The sequence below is a fragment of the Saccopteryx leptura genome, chromosome 6 (assembly GCF_036850995.1).
Source record: "Saccopteryx leptura isolate mSacLep1 chromosome 6, mSacLep1_pri_phased_curated, whole genome shotgun sequence".
Classification (NCBI taxonomy): domain Eukaryota; kingdom Metazoa; phylum Chordata; class Mammalia; order Chiroptera; family Emballonuridae; genus Saccopteryx; species Saccopteryx leptura.
Window position 1 is genome coordinate 178642570 of NC_089508.1, and position 16146 is coordinate 178658715.

Sequence of the window (16146 nt, forward strand, 5' to 3'; positions counted from 1 at the left end):
GAATGACTGATGAATCCCAGCCAACATGGCCACCAAAGAACATGAGTATAGGACAAACGGCCCTGTAATGTAGGTTTTCAGGAACAAAGAGAGACAGGAACCAAAATTCAAGGGTTTTATACTTTAACAGGAAAATAAGGACATATCTCATTAAAAGATTATGCTGAGGTGTAAAATGACTTCAAAGACTAAAATTGTTTTTAAGTTCATAATGCTCTGGTGTTCGTGATTCACTGTTAAGTGAAAAACAAACTAATACCACGTATCGTCTTATTCTGTTAATGAGGCAGATATAGGCACAGGAAAAGGACAAGATATGTGCCATCAAAAGTAATATTAACATGTGGTGTCTACTGAATATTTATGTTTAAGAATTGTAGGCAATTTTATTATTTTAAGTTTCTATTGATGGTTTCTACTTATCTGAAATCAGTACGCACTACTTTGCCATAAAAAAGAAAAACAAATTTTAACGTTCTCTAGCAGATATCATGACACTTAGTTAACAATGAACAGAAAGGCTACATCCACACCCCTGCAAACGCGGACCAATGAAACGGGAAATAATGCTCCATCACACATTCGAAATAAATCTTAGCACAGGAGAAGAAAGAAAGAAATTTAGTTTAGGCTCCCTCCCACCCACCATCCCTAGGATATTAAAGAAAGTTTCAACATACACAGTTTAAAAACAGAAGGGTTAATTTATCCTGCGACTGGGTAAAAAAGAAAAAACAAAAACTAAAGCCTTGAAAACCTCTAAAGAGTGTACTGGATTAGAAAACCCAATCATGTTATATCATACTAAACAGATTTGAGGCTCAGGACTTCATACTATTGTATTATGTTGGCAAGAAAACACAGAAAGCTCAGTTTCCACCTTTATTGTTAATAGCTTTCTAATCCCTGACCAGAAATTTATAGTTTAGAAATGGCAACACATCTTAAAGATTAAAGCCATGTGACAAATAGTTCATGTCCCTTAATAACCAAATCACATGCCTTTAGATTGGGAGAGCTTATCTGCTTTTCCTTCTATACGGTTTCATTGGTAGGAAATACTTTATATCCCTATTACATGAATGATGAATGGGACCGTTGGTTATGGTCTGTTATTTGCTTGGCTGTAGTCAATATGTTTTCTTTGGACAGGGATTTCTGTGATTTATCTCTCGCTTGGCCTTATCACTTATTAACTCTGGGTAGACAGGAAAAAGCCAAGGTTGTATATAAGGCCTAGTGGCCATTTAGACTTCTAATGTCAGTGAAAATATCCCTTTTAATGATCCTGTTACACTAGCTACTCAAGCCCTGATTACACTCCACTCCAAATAGGAAATAAAGGTCGTATTTCTTGGAAAGTATGTACATAAAATATGCAAAATAATATGCCTCCTTCAGCTTCATTCTCTGCAGAAACAGTTTTCATTTTACAGAAGTACAATGGGCACTTTTTGGCAATTCTTGTTCCTGTTGTCCCCGTGACGGCACCAACAGTGTTTAATTTACAAATGCTGGGAGGTTCAGGATCACCAATCATATCAACATACATCATATCAAAAGCAATCGTATTTTGTGAAAAAAGTTCCCTTCAGCAGAGAAGAGGCCAGGGACCTACCCATTGAATCACAAAAGCAAAGAGAATAAACATTCCCTCTGCCTTGAATTCTTTTCTTTGTGTGTAAATGGCTCATTTGAAGTAATATTCAAGACATGTGGACAGGAGCAGCCTGTTAATTTTTCTTCCTTCTTGGGTCTTTTCCAATTAGGACACCACTAAGGCAGAACTGCTAGTCAAGTGTTCATTACACAGCCCTCTTTCAGCTGAATCCTAAGTAAAAACAATCTGATAGAAAAGAAAAACACACTCTTGCCTTCTTTTCCCCAACTCTCCCCAAGTTTGCTTAGTCCTATCTCTACCACAGTTAACATACGTGTAGAATAGTACCCTTTGCACAACATGTTCACGTCCGTTCTTTCATTGATACAAGACTCTTGGGATGCCCAGAGGAGGAATGATGGCTCCACCGTGTAGTAAGCTGAGAAGCCAAAACTCTGGTCATCCAAATTTACTGTCTCCCTCACCCCACATTCGACCTGTCTCCACGTCCTGCCCTTTTTTCCTCTTAAATAGCTCCTGAATCAATCTTCTCACAGCCATGGCCACCATGAAAGTCACCAAGTCCGTCTTCCAGACCACGGCAGTGGCCTCCAAACAGATTTACCAACGTCCGTTCTGGTTTCCTATGCTCCATCCAGCCAGTTTTTTCTCCCCAACATAAAAATAGGGTCATGTTCACCTGTCACTTCTGACACATCAAGGACTGCCCATTGCTCTGAAGATAACAACTGAGCTCCTCCCCGTGGCTGACAGGGCTTTGCATGGGCTTGTCCCCACCCACTTCTCCAGGCTTCTCTCTCACTGTTCTTCTCCTCTCTCTTGACTTTTCAGCCTCCCTGGAATTTTTACAGCCTTCCAAGATGCCATCTTCCTTCCGTTCAGTGCCTCCTTACACGCTCCTCTCTTCTAGAACCTTCATTCTTGTCCCTCAATGCCACCCTACCCCACCCTTCTCTGATTGCCAGCTTAACTCTTAGCCATCCTTCCAATCCGAGCTTGTGCATCTTTATTGGAGAGAAACTATCCCTAACTCATCAGTCAGTTGGGCTTCCTTTGTTATAAGCTTGTCTGATACTCTGTTTCTATTTTTCTGGGCATTCACCAGGTTTGAAACATCTGTGTTGCCTCTTAGACTATGAGATCAATGAAATCAGGGAGAACTGTGTCTGGTTTTGCTCAGTATTGTTTTAGAAACATTGCTTAGAACTGATCTAAAACATTGCCTAGAATAGAACAGGCAATCCACAAATATTTGTGAGATGAGTGAATGAAGTAACAAAAGAAAGTAGTAAAACAGAATTAGAACGCAGGTCTTTTGATTCCTATGCTAATGCTTAGAAAGAAACAATTTCTTTAATCACATAAAAACTGGGGATATATATTATACCAATAAAAATGTCCTTTAATGACTGTATCTTTGGATTTTCAAGAAAAATATTACATTGTCTGCTTCTCTCTTTTTAAGTTTCTTTTAAGGGAGCACTTACACTGTGCCAGGCACTGTGAGGAATGCATCATTTACTCCTTAGATGCAGGTACTATTGAAATGTCCTCCTTTTACTGATGAAAAAGAGTATTTATAATACAGAGCCAATGTCATTATTTCTGCAGCAGCAACCTCAACTACTGGGTTCTCTACATGCAAAACTTCAAGTGAAAGGGGATAAACTCTTTAATTAGCAGCTCTTATTTACATTCCATGTCATCCAGAGCACAAAATCCAACGAGGACCCATTGATCCTCGGCAATATGTCAATCAACTATTAGAGCTGCTAGTGAGACATTGGGTCAAGGTGCTTCCACACAGTGTGCATAAAAGCGTAAGATTAAGAAAGGGTCGCTCTTTCCTTGTGGAGCTTGTGGACTATCTGTGATGTGTCCACCTAAGAACAGCACAAGAGAGTTAAGGGCATAAGGAAGTACCTGATGAATGAGTGGTCTAAACACATGTGACAAAAGAGATCCAAGGACAGAGACTCTTCCAAGGGATCAAGATGAGCCATAGGGAACATCAAGGTCACCTACTCCAAAGGGCTCACTTGACAATGAAGAAACTGGACCCTTCTGTCTCATAGCCAGTTAGCAGGAGAGCTAGAACACAGAGCTCCTGGTTCTCATCCCAGTACAATGTCCACGACACCACCGTGGCCAGAGAACACTTCACAGGGGAAGGAGGATATGAACTGAATCTTATGGGGAAACTACCATGTGCAAAGTTGCTCTGCCTCATGAGCTTGAGGCAGAGCAAAGAGACTGGTTTGATGGAGCTGAGAAAGCACTGGACCCAGAGCACAGTGAGCCTGCGAACGCCAAGCCTAGGGGTTTGGGCTACATCTTATCCACAGTGAGCAAACAGGGAAGGTTTCAGCAGAATAATGCTACAAAGGTGGGGTTTTGGAAGCTTAACCTGGCAATGAACTAGAGTAAGAAGAGGCTCAAGAATATGAGATTTATTAGGTGCACACTCTCCACTTCTCACCTAAAACTGATGACTAGTGATCCCCAGTCATGGCAGCTGTCATTTCTGGAGGAGATTCCCAAGAGCCTAGAGTCCAAGCTGATTCTAAATTAAACACGTTTGAAGAAGACTAGAGGATAGACTCTATCCACGTTGCTACAACCTCCAGAGGAGGGGCTGAAGCTTGGGATGGAAACAAGAGACCGGGTGTATGCTGTCCCTGAAAAAATCAACACCAGAAAACTTCATGAACTGGGGCTGCCTTCTTATAATATTTATTATTCGAAGCCATTCCTGAGAAAATAGTTGGTAGTATATCAAAATGGTATTCACGTATATAAATCTTTTTCTTGCTACCTTATTTGTAAGTTGTTCTTTTTGTTTGTGGTTGATTGGTGTTACTTGTGTCTTTAATTACTGATGCCTATAGTTTTGTTGCTAAACTTCCTAAAGGATATTCTTTACATACACTTCCCTGATACTAAAAACAACCCCAGCAAGGCATTATTCCCTTGTAAAAAGGCTGCGGCTGTGGTTCGGAGCCATCAGACAATGTCCCCCAAACAACCTCTCTAGGAAGCAGTAGAGCTACAAGTTGGATCTAGACCTATCTATCATCCCTTGGCCGAAGGATCAGTCTCGATGCTATACCATTTCCTTGGAAGTTCAGAGGAAAAAAAACATTGGGGGAGGAAAATAAAAAGGGGGAAAGGAGGGAGGAAGGCAGCAGGGAGGTCGGACAGAGGGAAAACACAAGAGGAATGAAGAGGAAAAAGAAAGGAAAACTTGAAAAAGACATGGTACACGCCATCAAGTTTCACAGCAGAATCAGCTAAAACGGCCCCTTCTACATGCAAAGTTATTTGGGGCATGAGGTATAAACAGGAAGCTTGGAAAACAAGTTAATTCTGAGACTAATATACAGGGACTTGGTTTAGTCCTTCTAAAGGGACAGGGAGTTTGGTGCACAATGCTTAGAACGGGAGAACCTGTAAGCTGAAAATGACCTGAAGGAACCTAACCAAACACCTGCACAGCTGGATGCATTGGTTGGGGCTCTCTCCGGCATTGTGGGGAGCAGGCGTACACCGCTCTCCGTGCCCACCTGAGCTGGTCAGACAGCGTCCTGCGGGTGCACTTGGCCCGTTACTGTTTCCCCACAGGCAGCAGCCTTTCCAGTGGAGAAATAATGCAATGAAGCAGAAACTGCATTTGGATTTGGCAACTTCTTAACAGGAAAACCAATTCTAAGAACTTTGAAGCAGCAGCTAAAGGTTCCTAAGAGTCTTTTATCAGCGCCAAAGGTTACTCAAAGCTTAGCAGGAGCGATTACACTTCTAAAAGAGCCGGGTCTCTTAAAGATGTCACAATGGCAGGAAAGCAAGCTGGGAGGGTAACAAAAGTGTTAGGAAGACCCCCTTCCACGGCACTGGGGTCGATGGTGGGTTTACTTCCTCTTGGACTGACTGACCAGAAACCCGATTAGAGAGGGATTTGAAAACAGTCCTTGGAAAGAGTGTGCGTTTTCCTTCTCTTGGAAAACATTTAGAAGATAAAGTCAGCCTTGCCCTGGATTTACATAAGAATAACTGGTCACAAGAAATATGAGCTGGAAGTGCCCTTGAGCTTTTTGGGTCTGACCAGGTTGAGATTCACCCTGCTCCGGTGCCCTGATTGGGCAAACGCAAGAGGCCCGCACATCTGGCTGGGAAGGACTCCTGACCGTGTCCCTGGTCTAAAGGACCGGAGGGTGCTGAGCCTTGCTCACAGTCCTCACAAGTGGAGCCAGCTTGCAGGCAATCTGTGTTTATTCAAATCCTGCCCTCCCTCCCCAAAAAGTCTGCCTTTATTTGCATAGATTAGGCCATGCTGTTCCTGTCTCAGTTTTTCTGTTGTTTTTAACGATTATGGATTTTTAGAGACTTCATCCACACACACACCCACATACTCGCAGACAAACTCGGAAAACAGCAACAGTGCTTTAGTTTGGGTTGTTACTTTTTCAGTTTCAGACTCTTTTTTTTTTACTTTTTTGTTTGTTTGTTTGTTGCATTAAAGTAAAAAAAAATCCAAATGGCATTCCATTAAAAAACAAGAGGGCTGGCTCCCCCATCCAGAAAACCAACCCTCGCACCTTGAAACGCTGTGGATGTTCAAGACAATGAAGCGTGAGCTTCTGTGGGGGGGGGGGGGGGAGAAGGGGAGGGCTGCACCTTTGCAATGACCTAAGCAGTTAGTTGTTCAGATATCGTGAACAGAGAAGGAGTTTGATGACCCATCTCTGTGTCTTTGCTAGTAAGCGGTGAGAAGCAGATAAGTAAACTGAGTAAGTCACAGGAGCCGGCAGCACCAGCCATGGACAAGTGTCCCTCGGTATGGGCATGTAATGCTAATGATCAAGAGGCCCATGTGTACTTCACCATTTAACAGAGATTCCCTTTTATTAGAAATGATGTAATGTTACTGTGACTCTTAAACAGCCAACTACCGTATTTCCCCATGTATAAGACATCCCCATGTATAAGATGCACCTTAATATTGGGGCCCGAAATTTGAAAAAAAATGTATTACATAAAGTTATTGAACTCAAGTTTTATTCATCATAAAATTCATACAACTCCTCATCTGTGCGAAAAAGCGGCAAATGCAAGTAAAAAAAAAAATCTACAATCACTGTATAAGATGCACCCAGTTTTTAGACCCCAAATTTTTTGAGAAAGGGTACGTCTTATACGTGGGGAAATACGGTATATCAGTGGGAAAGGTTTTATGCCAGTTTCTTCAAATTTTGCTTTTTTTCCAACACGGGGTGAAGTTAGACTCTCTCCTAGAATACATATAAAACTAAGTCTTCTTGCCCTATTGCCCACAGTTTGAGGACAGTTCAGCAGAAGCACTTTCTCATACTTTAAATTTCCTGTATACTTACAAGTGCCCGCGCACACCAAGGGTTTCTCTCTCTTATTCTTAAAGACTTTGCTAGACTTGCAAACCTGCCACTTTTACCTTTGATCCTAATTCCCCTACGATACAGGTTTTCCAAGATGTGATTTCTTAAATTGATGGCAATTTTTTTTAATGGTTAAAAAATTTCCAAATAATGATGGGTCCCTAGCTATTTTCTTTTGAGAAGTTAAGTAATTTAATGGGGATGATTAAAAAAAAAAAGAAAGAAAAAAAGAAAGAGGAAAAAAAAAAACTTTTCTGGCCAGGTGGCTCAAGGGGATATTTTGTTGAGCACTGATTAAAAATAATTCTTCTAAATGAGACCTGACCACAAAATGGAACCATTAATGGGCAGGGACGTTGTCACCAAGGCGGAATCACGCCTGATTGCCTCTCGTTCCTCCCACCACACATTTTCTTCTTCTTCTTTTTCTTCTCCTTTTCTTGTTCTTAATGGCAGAGTAAATAAGCAGCCAGCGAGGCCTAAATGTTTTCGGCCAAAAACAGAGTCCAAACTCCTCAGAGAAAACATTTGGCCTCTGTGGTTTTGTAATATGTTCCAGAACACCGAGTTCAGCGAGGAACATTGTGAAAAACTCCCATCCATCGGAATGATGGTGGGGAATGTTACAGTATCAGAAGTTTCAATTGGTCCTTTTCCTGCAGGCCCATAATGAGGCTTGTAAAAAAAAAGAAAAAAAAAAGAAAGAAAGAAATAGTGCTATGTGGAAGTTCTCATGGGAAAAATGAATGGCAAGAAATCCTAGCTTTAAAAGAAACAGCTAATCTGCTAGTTTGATTGTTCTTCAAAACTTACGCTGAACCAATGAGCCTAATTAAAAACACTTGGCCTACTTCTATAAAGCATCATAGCTTTCTCTATGCTTCGTTTGTATACACCACAAAACTCCAGATAGACTATTATTTTTTCAAGTGCTCACTAACAAAGTGCTGACTTTGTTGGGATGGCTGAGCTAATTTCTTGAACTCAGTGTGAAACCTTAGCTAAACAAAATTGTGGTAATTTTCCTTAATTTGTAAAAGTGATTGGAGTGCAAACAAAATTTTCCTCTTGGGTCAATCCTATAATTTTCAATTAACTAAAACTAATCGACAGGCGGACACCAAACCTGCATTTTGTTTAAAGGGCTGGGAGGCATTTCCAAGGGTCAGGATGCATTCATTGTTTTTTTTTTTATAATTTTGAGAGTGAGTGAGAGAAAGAGGAGAGAGAGACTAAGAGGCATGGTTGGTTTTGTTCCTAGTATTAAAATACAAAAGGGAAGATGCTTTGAGGTAAGATGTCACAGCAGAATAAAATTTGTCTGTTTAATTGTCTGGTTAGAATCAGGACGTGTTAACAGAGGTATCCCTTCACGGCACTGGTCCTTCACTGAATGAAGATGCAAACAGGGACCAGTTCCTGGAGACAGCCATGCACGGATGCCTGCTACTTAGCAGAGGGCCTAGATCCTCACTTGTCCCATTGGGGTCCTTGGGCCAGCAGGGCAGCCTCACCCAGGAGCTAGTTAGAAATGCAGAGTCTGGCCCCTGGCCAGGTGGCTCACTAGATAGAATGTTGCCCCCGAGTGCTGTGGTCACCGGTTTGATTCCCTGGTCAGGGAACATATGAGAAGCAACCAACAAGTGCACAACCAATGGAACAGCTAAGTGGAATAATAAGGGTTTTTTTCTCTCTCTCCCTTCTCCTCTCTCTCCATCTCTCACTCTCTCTCAAATTAATGGAAAAATTTTAGAAAATAAAAAGAAAGAAAGAAAGAAAGATATGCAGAGTGTCTGGTCCCACCCAGAGCTACTGATCAAACTCTGAATTGTAAACAAACCCCTGGGTATCGGGTTTGCACGTTACAACCCAAGGACCTCTCAAAGGACACAGTGGGCACTCAGACCCTGCCTGTGATGTATTTCCACAGGGAACCTGTCTGGTTCTCTCCATCAATGCAAGAGCACTCACATTCACCGGGTCACCCCAGCTTCTTACCACAAGGCAGGTCAGCTTACCAGAAAGAAAGCATCAACCCAGAATCAAATGTGAAAACTACCAACTGTTTCTATGACCAGGTTGGAAGAAAGTTGAACTGTTCATGAAAGCACATCTGTACCCCAACAAACCCCAGCACAGAGGGCTTAACATCCAGAGAGACTTGGGACTTCTCCCCTGCCCTGATTTCTCATGCTGCTTCTTTAGGACGCCAACCAACTACTTCAACTGACCCCGTCATTCAACCGTCAACACCTGGATGAATTCTAATAACCACCATAGTCGTATTAGCAGCAATCTCATTTGGTCATGCATACGGTGAAATAGGAAGAAAGCAGGTCTTTGCAGAACTGAATTTAAAAACAAAATACACATTCCTACACACGAGATGGTGTAAAAGACCCACGAGGCCAAGGCAGCTCTGTGTTCACCGCTGCGGCGGTTCTTACCTGTGTAGATGAATCTTCCCGGAGTCCCTTTGCAGAACTGTTTGGACTTGTAGGACAGTGTGACTTCTACCACACCGGGGATGTGCCGAGGGGGGGTCTGCACGCGGATGGCATGAGGAGTGATCAACTAGGAGAGACATTTGGAAGAATAAAAAAATGTCACTGCAATATGTAAAGGACTCACTTTGCAACTCTATCAGCTCTCAGTAAACAAAGCTTTAAAACACATAATTAACCTGTCAGTGTTGGAATCCGTCCTCAGTGGAACCTGTATCAAAGGCAGTGAGCACAATATTGACAAGGGCTCTGAGCGCAGCCATAACAACTTTATCGGAGTTTTCCTACAAGGCAGGCCCTCTGCTTCCTGGTTTGGAGAGTAAAGTGGGCCCCGTGAGATGATTTATCTACTACAGGATATCCTTTGGAAAATCTCTGTTTGAAGCAGACACTCCACTCAGAGCCGAGCGCTGCCATGCCTCTCCAGAAGTTGGTGGGCCTGGTGTCTGAACTGAGCCCTTAAACATGTGGAAAACACAGAGGTAGGAAATCGCTGGGCCAAGGCACTCTGATTAGCTGCAGAGCACACGTATGAAATGCCCCTAAAGACCGTTTGGTGCATTAACTACCAGAGGCACAATCAAAGGGCTTTAACCTGCCTCCCTGGAATAGCTTATGGATCTGGCAGAACTAAGGACTGTCCATAAAAGGGAAATGGAAGGCTGGGGAGGGGCGGCTGCATGGTCACTGGCCCATTATGCAACGCCACGTGCATAAGGAGGGCGCTCATTCCCGACTCTGCTGGCAATCAGATTAAGCCGCGAAGCAGAATTTATTTTTTATTACTCTTATCTTTGTTTATATAACTAAAATGTTATTAGTGGCCATAAAACGAGCATTATCTGGTTCTTTGAAAAATCCAGCCCTGGTATTTGACTGGTTGACCTCTGATGGTGCTGGATTCTATATATTCCCTCTCTGTGGTGTCTGCAATTGCCTACTACTGACTCCTTTCACATTCATTTAGTTCAGTAGTTAAGGTCCTGAGTCAGTATACAATGGGTTATCAGTTGAGTTTGTACTAACTTACATTTGTGCTGTTCTTATGGGTATAACTTAGCAAGAGGCTTTTGTTTTAATGTGTATGCTAGGCCCAATTTTATAGGTTTTGCCCAGAGAATCACAGGTGGCACTGTGAGAACGAAGGTGACCACGCTCATGAATACCACCAGCCCCTGGGTCCTGCCTCAGTCAACCATCCTAACACAGAGTGCTGGGGAAAAGAATGTGAGAAAAGTTGTTATGGCCGACGTCCACAAGTAACTCCTGTCAAATGCTCTTTCCTGAAACGTACAGCAGAGGCTAGATGCATAAAAATCATTTAAACTGAGTAATTAGAAATGCCTGTCTTCTTCCACAGAATGTGTGGAGCTTCAGCTTATTTGCCAGAGACACACAAAAGATACTTCAGTGAAACCACGCTTGTGTGGGACCCCTGGGGACCGAGTTCATTTCCATGGCTGAGTGTTTTGGATGGCTAAGGGTTTACCCAGGAAAGCACAAAAAAATATTGACTTTCAATTTTGTTCTTCTCATATTGAAATTCTTCCAAAACGTACCGTATGTTTTATAAAATAAGTATGTTTTATACAAAGTATGCATAATTTAATTTAGCCTCGATAAATCAAGGTCATCATTCGGAATACCCCTTGTTCTAGCTCGTCACAGTAGAGAAAAGCCCTAAGTGACTTCTGAGGTTATAGAAGGGCTGTTTTCCCCTGTACAAAACGACCCCAGGTAGCTGTAGTTTTTAAATTAGTTCTCTTTTCTTCAGTTGCTTTGTCTTTTTCCTCCCGGTGTCCTTTGTGCCTTCTACCCTGCTCTCCTAGTCTAGAAGCACTGAAATCAGGAAATCAAGTGTGTTGTTGTAGAATCGGAGAATGGGAGAAAGAGGCTCTGAAGGGCAGTGAAAGGTGATCTCCCCGGATCAACTGCGTGTTTAATCTCAACTGTTCAGATAGCGTTTTTGCAATATTGGGAAGTATCCCTTGTTGAGGGTCCTAGGAAGTATCCACTAGGGTCCTGAGGGTTTTACGCCCACACATTGATTTGGTCGGAATAAGGGTCTTTATTATTAGGCTCGCTTTTAATTTATATGTGAAAACAAAAATCTGAAAATGGTTCATTTGCCTGCACGAGATCATCCTCGTCAGAGCAAAAAGTGACACTGATGTAGTTCAAAAAATTACACTGACAAATACTTCCTATTGATTTAGAGAAACAAAAAATTGTTCATATGGAAACTTTAAAAAAATAACAAACTCGCCCTGGCCGGTTGGCTCAGCGGTAGAGCGTCGGCCTAGCGTGCGGAGGACCCGGGTTCGATTCCCGGCCAGGGCACACAGGAGAAGCGCCCATTTGCTTCTCCACCCCTCCGCCGCGCTTTCCCTCTCTGTCTCTCTCTTCCCCTCCCGCAGCCGAGGCTCCATTGGAGCAAAGATGGCCCGGGCGCTGGGGATGGCTCTGTGGCCTCTGCCCCAGGCGCTAGAGTGGCTCTGGTCACAACATGGCGACGCCCAGGATGGGCAGAGCATCGCCCCCTGGTGGGCAGAGCGTCGCCCCTGGTGGGCGTGCCGGGTGGATCCCGGTCGGGCGCATGCGGGAGTCTGTCTGACTGTCTCTCCCTGTTTCCAGCTTCAGAAAAATGAAAAAAAAATAAATAAAAAAATAAAAAAATAACAAACTCAAAGTTTTTCAGATCCAAAGATGTGTGTGTGTTTTCTATCCTTATAATATATTCATTTTTTATTTACTACCTGACCCTTGGCTGTGTTTCTTATGGTAAAAGTTGCCATATTGCTATCTATATTCGATAAGTGGCATGCTTCTAGTTTTAAGAATTACTTAGAAGAGTAACATTAATTACAATAATGCTTAGGAGAACTTTCAGCCAATTAGAAACTGTTCACCTGCCCTCTCTTTTCTCAGAGGAAAACAATCTTAAAAGATGGGAAGAGACTAGTAAATAGATGAGTGAAGATGTCTTTTTAAGTAGAAGGACTCATTATCTAGGAGTTGCTACACCGAGGAACAAGATCCGTGGGCTTTATGAATTGATTAGCTATGACTGTGATGAAACCACTGACTTGAGAGTGGGGTGTTGGCGTAAAGCATCAGGCATAGAGAATTGAACCAAATTTTCACGTGTAATTTCATTTTCAGTTCTAGTCAATTGCCATAACTAAAGCAGAGATTTCTTCTTGAAATAACTCTGCTTCACAAGTGAGGGAGAATATGAATCATCATTAAAGAATGGATTCACTGATGTTTTTCTTTCTGTGAATGTTAGTTTGGGAACAGTCTCTGGCATTGACATGTGATATGGATGGCTTACAGAGGAAAGACATTTTATCTAACTTCTATCAATTTGAAAGCATAGGCTTATTTACTAATAACTCCAAGAACCATTGAATTTATTTCTCAAAGGAATGCTAGTAATCATTTGAAACTAAAACTTTTATTGTAACACCTAAGGACACAAAAGTTTTAAAAAATGTCTAGTGTGTTCAAAAAATTGACCCAACAACATCTTAGGGAAGGATGGCGTCTGAATATGAAATTCTAGAACCCAAGTTCCCTTACACATACACATCCTGTGATAAATGTCCCTACTTCATTCAACCCAGCTGAATCAAGGCAGCTACTCTAAGCAACAGGAGAAAGGGCTCTAGTCAGTCTCCATTTTCCAAAGTTCCATCATTGTAATACCACTTACTCAGCTTGCTATATCTGTATGTCACCTATACAATTAGATACTTAATAGTTTTAAAATCGATTATCTTTTTTTTTTTAAGGACACTTTCATACCAATGTTTTCAGGGGAAGAAAAACAAGTAAACTTTCTATCGCTACCGTAACTAGAAACCTGGCACCCCCTACCAAAAATAAGAGGGTATTATATATGGTAATCTTAAAGTTAAATTGATGTTAAGTTCTAGCCAGATAAGGCTGACAACCTGAAGGAGTTTTCTGAAAATAGAGATCAGTGAATGTTAGGCATTGCAGACTTATTTGCCCCAACAGAGACTTTCTCCCTTAGCATCAATCAGAAGGTTTAAAAGAGAAACAGAAGAAGACAATGACTTTCTCATGATGTGATCAGTTCTACTTACTATCTGTGTAAAATCCAAAATCATCTCCTATACTACCCGGGACACGTGCCCCATACTTTGGGAAATACTGCTCAAAGTGATTAGAGAACGGATTCACTCTTCTGACTCAACTTCCTTAAATTACAAATCAAAAGAGCTGAGCTAAAAATAAGCATTCTTTTGAAACTCCAGCATCTGACACTAACTTTCTCCCATCTTAGAAGTCTTCACTTTCTTCACGTCTGTGCCACTAATGATAAGAACTATGACTTGCAGTGTGTCTAATGGTTTACCAAAGCACTTGCACAGTCACTATTTTTTAAACCCATCCTCGTGGGATATGAATTCCAGATGAGAAAAGTTGATGGTTGGGTAAGTTAACCAAAATTATTTAAAACATCTGGAAGGAAAACAATCTCTTATGCCTGTAAATAAGTGTTTTCCAGACCTTGCTTCTCAGTCATTGGCTCCTGTTTTCCTCACTTTGAAACTTTTCCTTCCTGCCAACCTCTTAATTGTAGGACTGTTACAAGTCTTGTTCTATATTTTCTTCTGTTTTTACTTGCCTAACATTTTGGAGGTTCACTCATTGACTCAACCACCTCAGCTAAACTCACCTCCAAATCTATGCCTGTAGCTTTGATCTCTTTGGCCAAGCACCAGACTTTTACTAGCACCAGAGCGACCGAGTCCTCCTCAAACACGTCTAATTGCTGCTTCAATTTCAACATGACCCAAGTTAAATTTACCGTCTTACTACCTATCAATGTATTTCTTGCTTCCATGTTCCCTTTCTCACTGAAGGAAATACTGTTCTTTAAAACACCCAAAATAGAAAACTTGGGATCATATTTATTTCTCCTCCCTTCAATTTCCCTTTTAGTCATGTTGATTTTCTCCCCCACTGAACTCCTCTGGCTTTTCGTTTCGTCACTTTCTCCCACTCAAGTTGTTACCATTTCTTACTCAGGCTATTGCAATATTGTACTTGTTTTCTACATGGTCTCCCTCTGTTTCTTTCTCCTCCAGAATTACCTTCTTCCAATACCTCATCACGTCATTCCCTGACTCACACTCTCAGCGGGCTCACCTGCCCCCTTTACATAGTGTATATTCCAAACCCCTTGGCATGATGTTCCAGCTGCTCCCACAGCTGACGCCCATCTCCCTTTCTAGTCAATACGTCCCACTTCAGACATTCTGGAGAGTAGGGCATGTGGACACATACGAACACCAGCCCCAGCCTGACATCTGTGTTCATGCCATTCTTTGCCTACCCCCACTACTCATATTCTACGTCTTTAAATCCTAACCTTACGATGTTTCTTCCAAAAGTTTTACCTGATCCTGAAAGTCAGTTACCTGCATCTTTCTAAGAATTTATATAATTATGGCATTTAGCCTATAACAAGTGGTATCTTAGTTTCTTTGCGCTATAAAGTTTTTCCTGCAATAGTTCTTCCATTAGACAGTCCTTGGGATCAGTGACAGGGTCCAATTCAAATGTTTTATCCTCTAAAGTATTTAAGTTAATGCCTTACACAAAGGATAATTTTCCAAAGATTTCTAGAATAAGTACTTAGATAAGTCAGAATAGAATCCTACTAGATGTTTGACGACTCCATTAGACATAATAATCCTATCCATTGGAGTCCACTGCTTTTTTTTTTTTTTTTTTTTTTGTATTTTTCTGAAGCTGGAAACGGGGAGAGACAGTCAGACAGACTCCCGCATGCGCCCAACCGGGATCCACCCGGCACGCCCACCAGGGGCGACGCTCTGCCCACCAGGGGGCGATGCTCTGCCCCTCCGGGGTGTCGCTCTGTTGCGACCAGAGCCACTCTAGCGCCTGGGGCAGAGGCCAAGGAGCCATCCCCAGCGCCCGGGCCGTCTTTGCTCCAGTGGAGCCTCGGCTGCGGGAGGGGAAGAGAGAGACAGAGAGGAAGGAGGGGGGGGGGGTGGAGAAGCAGATGGGCGCTTCTCCTGTGTGCCCTGGCCGGGAATCGAACCCGGGACTTCTGCACGCCAGGCCGACGCTCTACCACTGAGCCAACCGGCCAGGGCCAGGAGTCCACTGCTCTTAATGTGATAATATGTAACTTTGATAATATATCATCCCCTGACTCACATTCTCAACTGACTCAACCTGCCCTTTACATACAGTGCATATTGCAAACTCCTGGGCATAATATTCAGGGTGCTCCTATACCTGATATCCAATAACTAGTTTTATTATGGAAAACTTCTCATAACGACCAAAAGTAGAATAACATTAGTTTTGTGCAACATGCACTGCATGTGATTATATGAGCATTAGATATATATTTGCATGGAAGAAAGACTAAAAGGAAATCATCCAAGTATCAAGAGAAGTTGCCACTTGATGGTCAAGTCATGGGTAATTTTTATCTTCCTCTGCATACCTCTCTGAGTTCTCTAACTTCTCAAGAATAAGACTTCGTTAGCATCATAGTCAGAAGTTAAGTGCGGCATTCCATTGAGGAAACACACAGGGTCTCCGC

The 16146-nt window shown here is 42.2% G+C and overlaps 1 protein-coding gene across 8 annotated transcripts in view; it reads right to left on the reverse strand.

Moving 5' to 3' along the window:
* EBF1 (EBF transcription factor 1) overlaps window positions 1–16146 on the reverse strand; it is a 394807-nt gene that overhangs the window by 73116 nt on the left and 305545 nt on the right. For all 8 annotated transcript variants that reach the window (XM_066341923.1, XM_066341929.1, XM_066341924.1 and 5 more), the window contains exon 10: window positions 9477–9603. In XM_066341923.1, the coding sequence (XP_066198020.1) occupies window positions 9477–9603 (127 nt within the window). The remainder of the gene's footprint in view (window positions 1–9476; window positions 9604–16146) is intronic.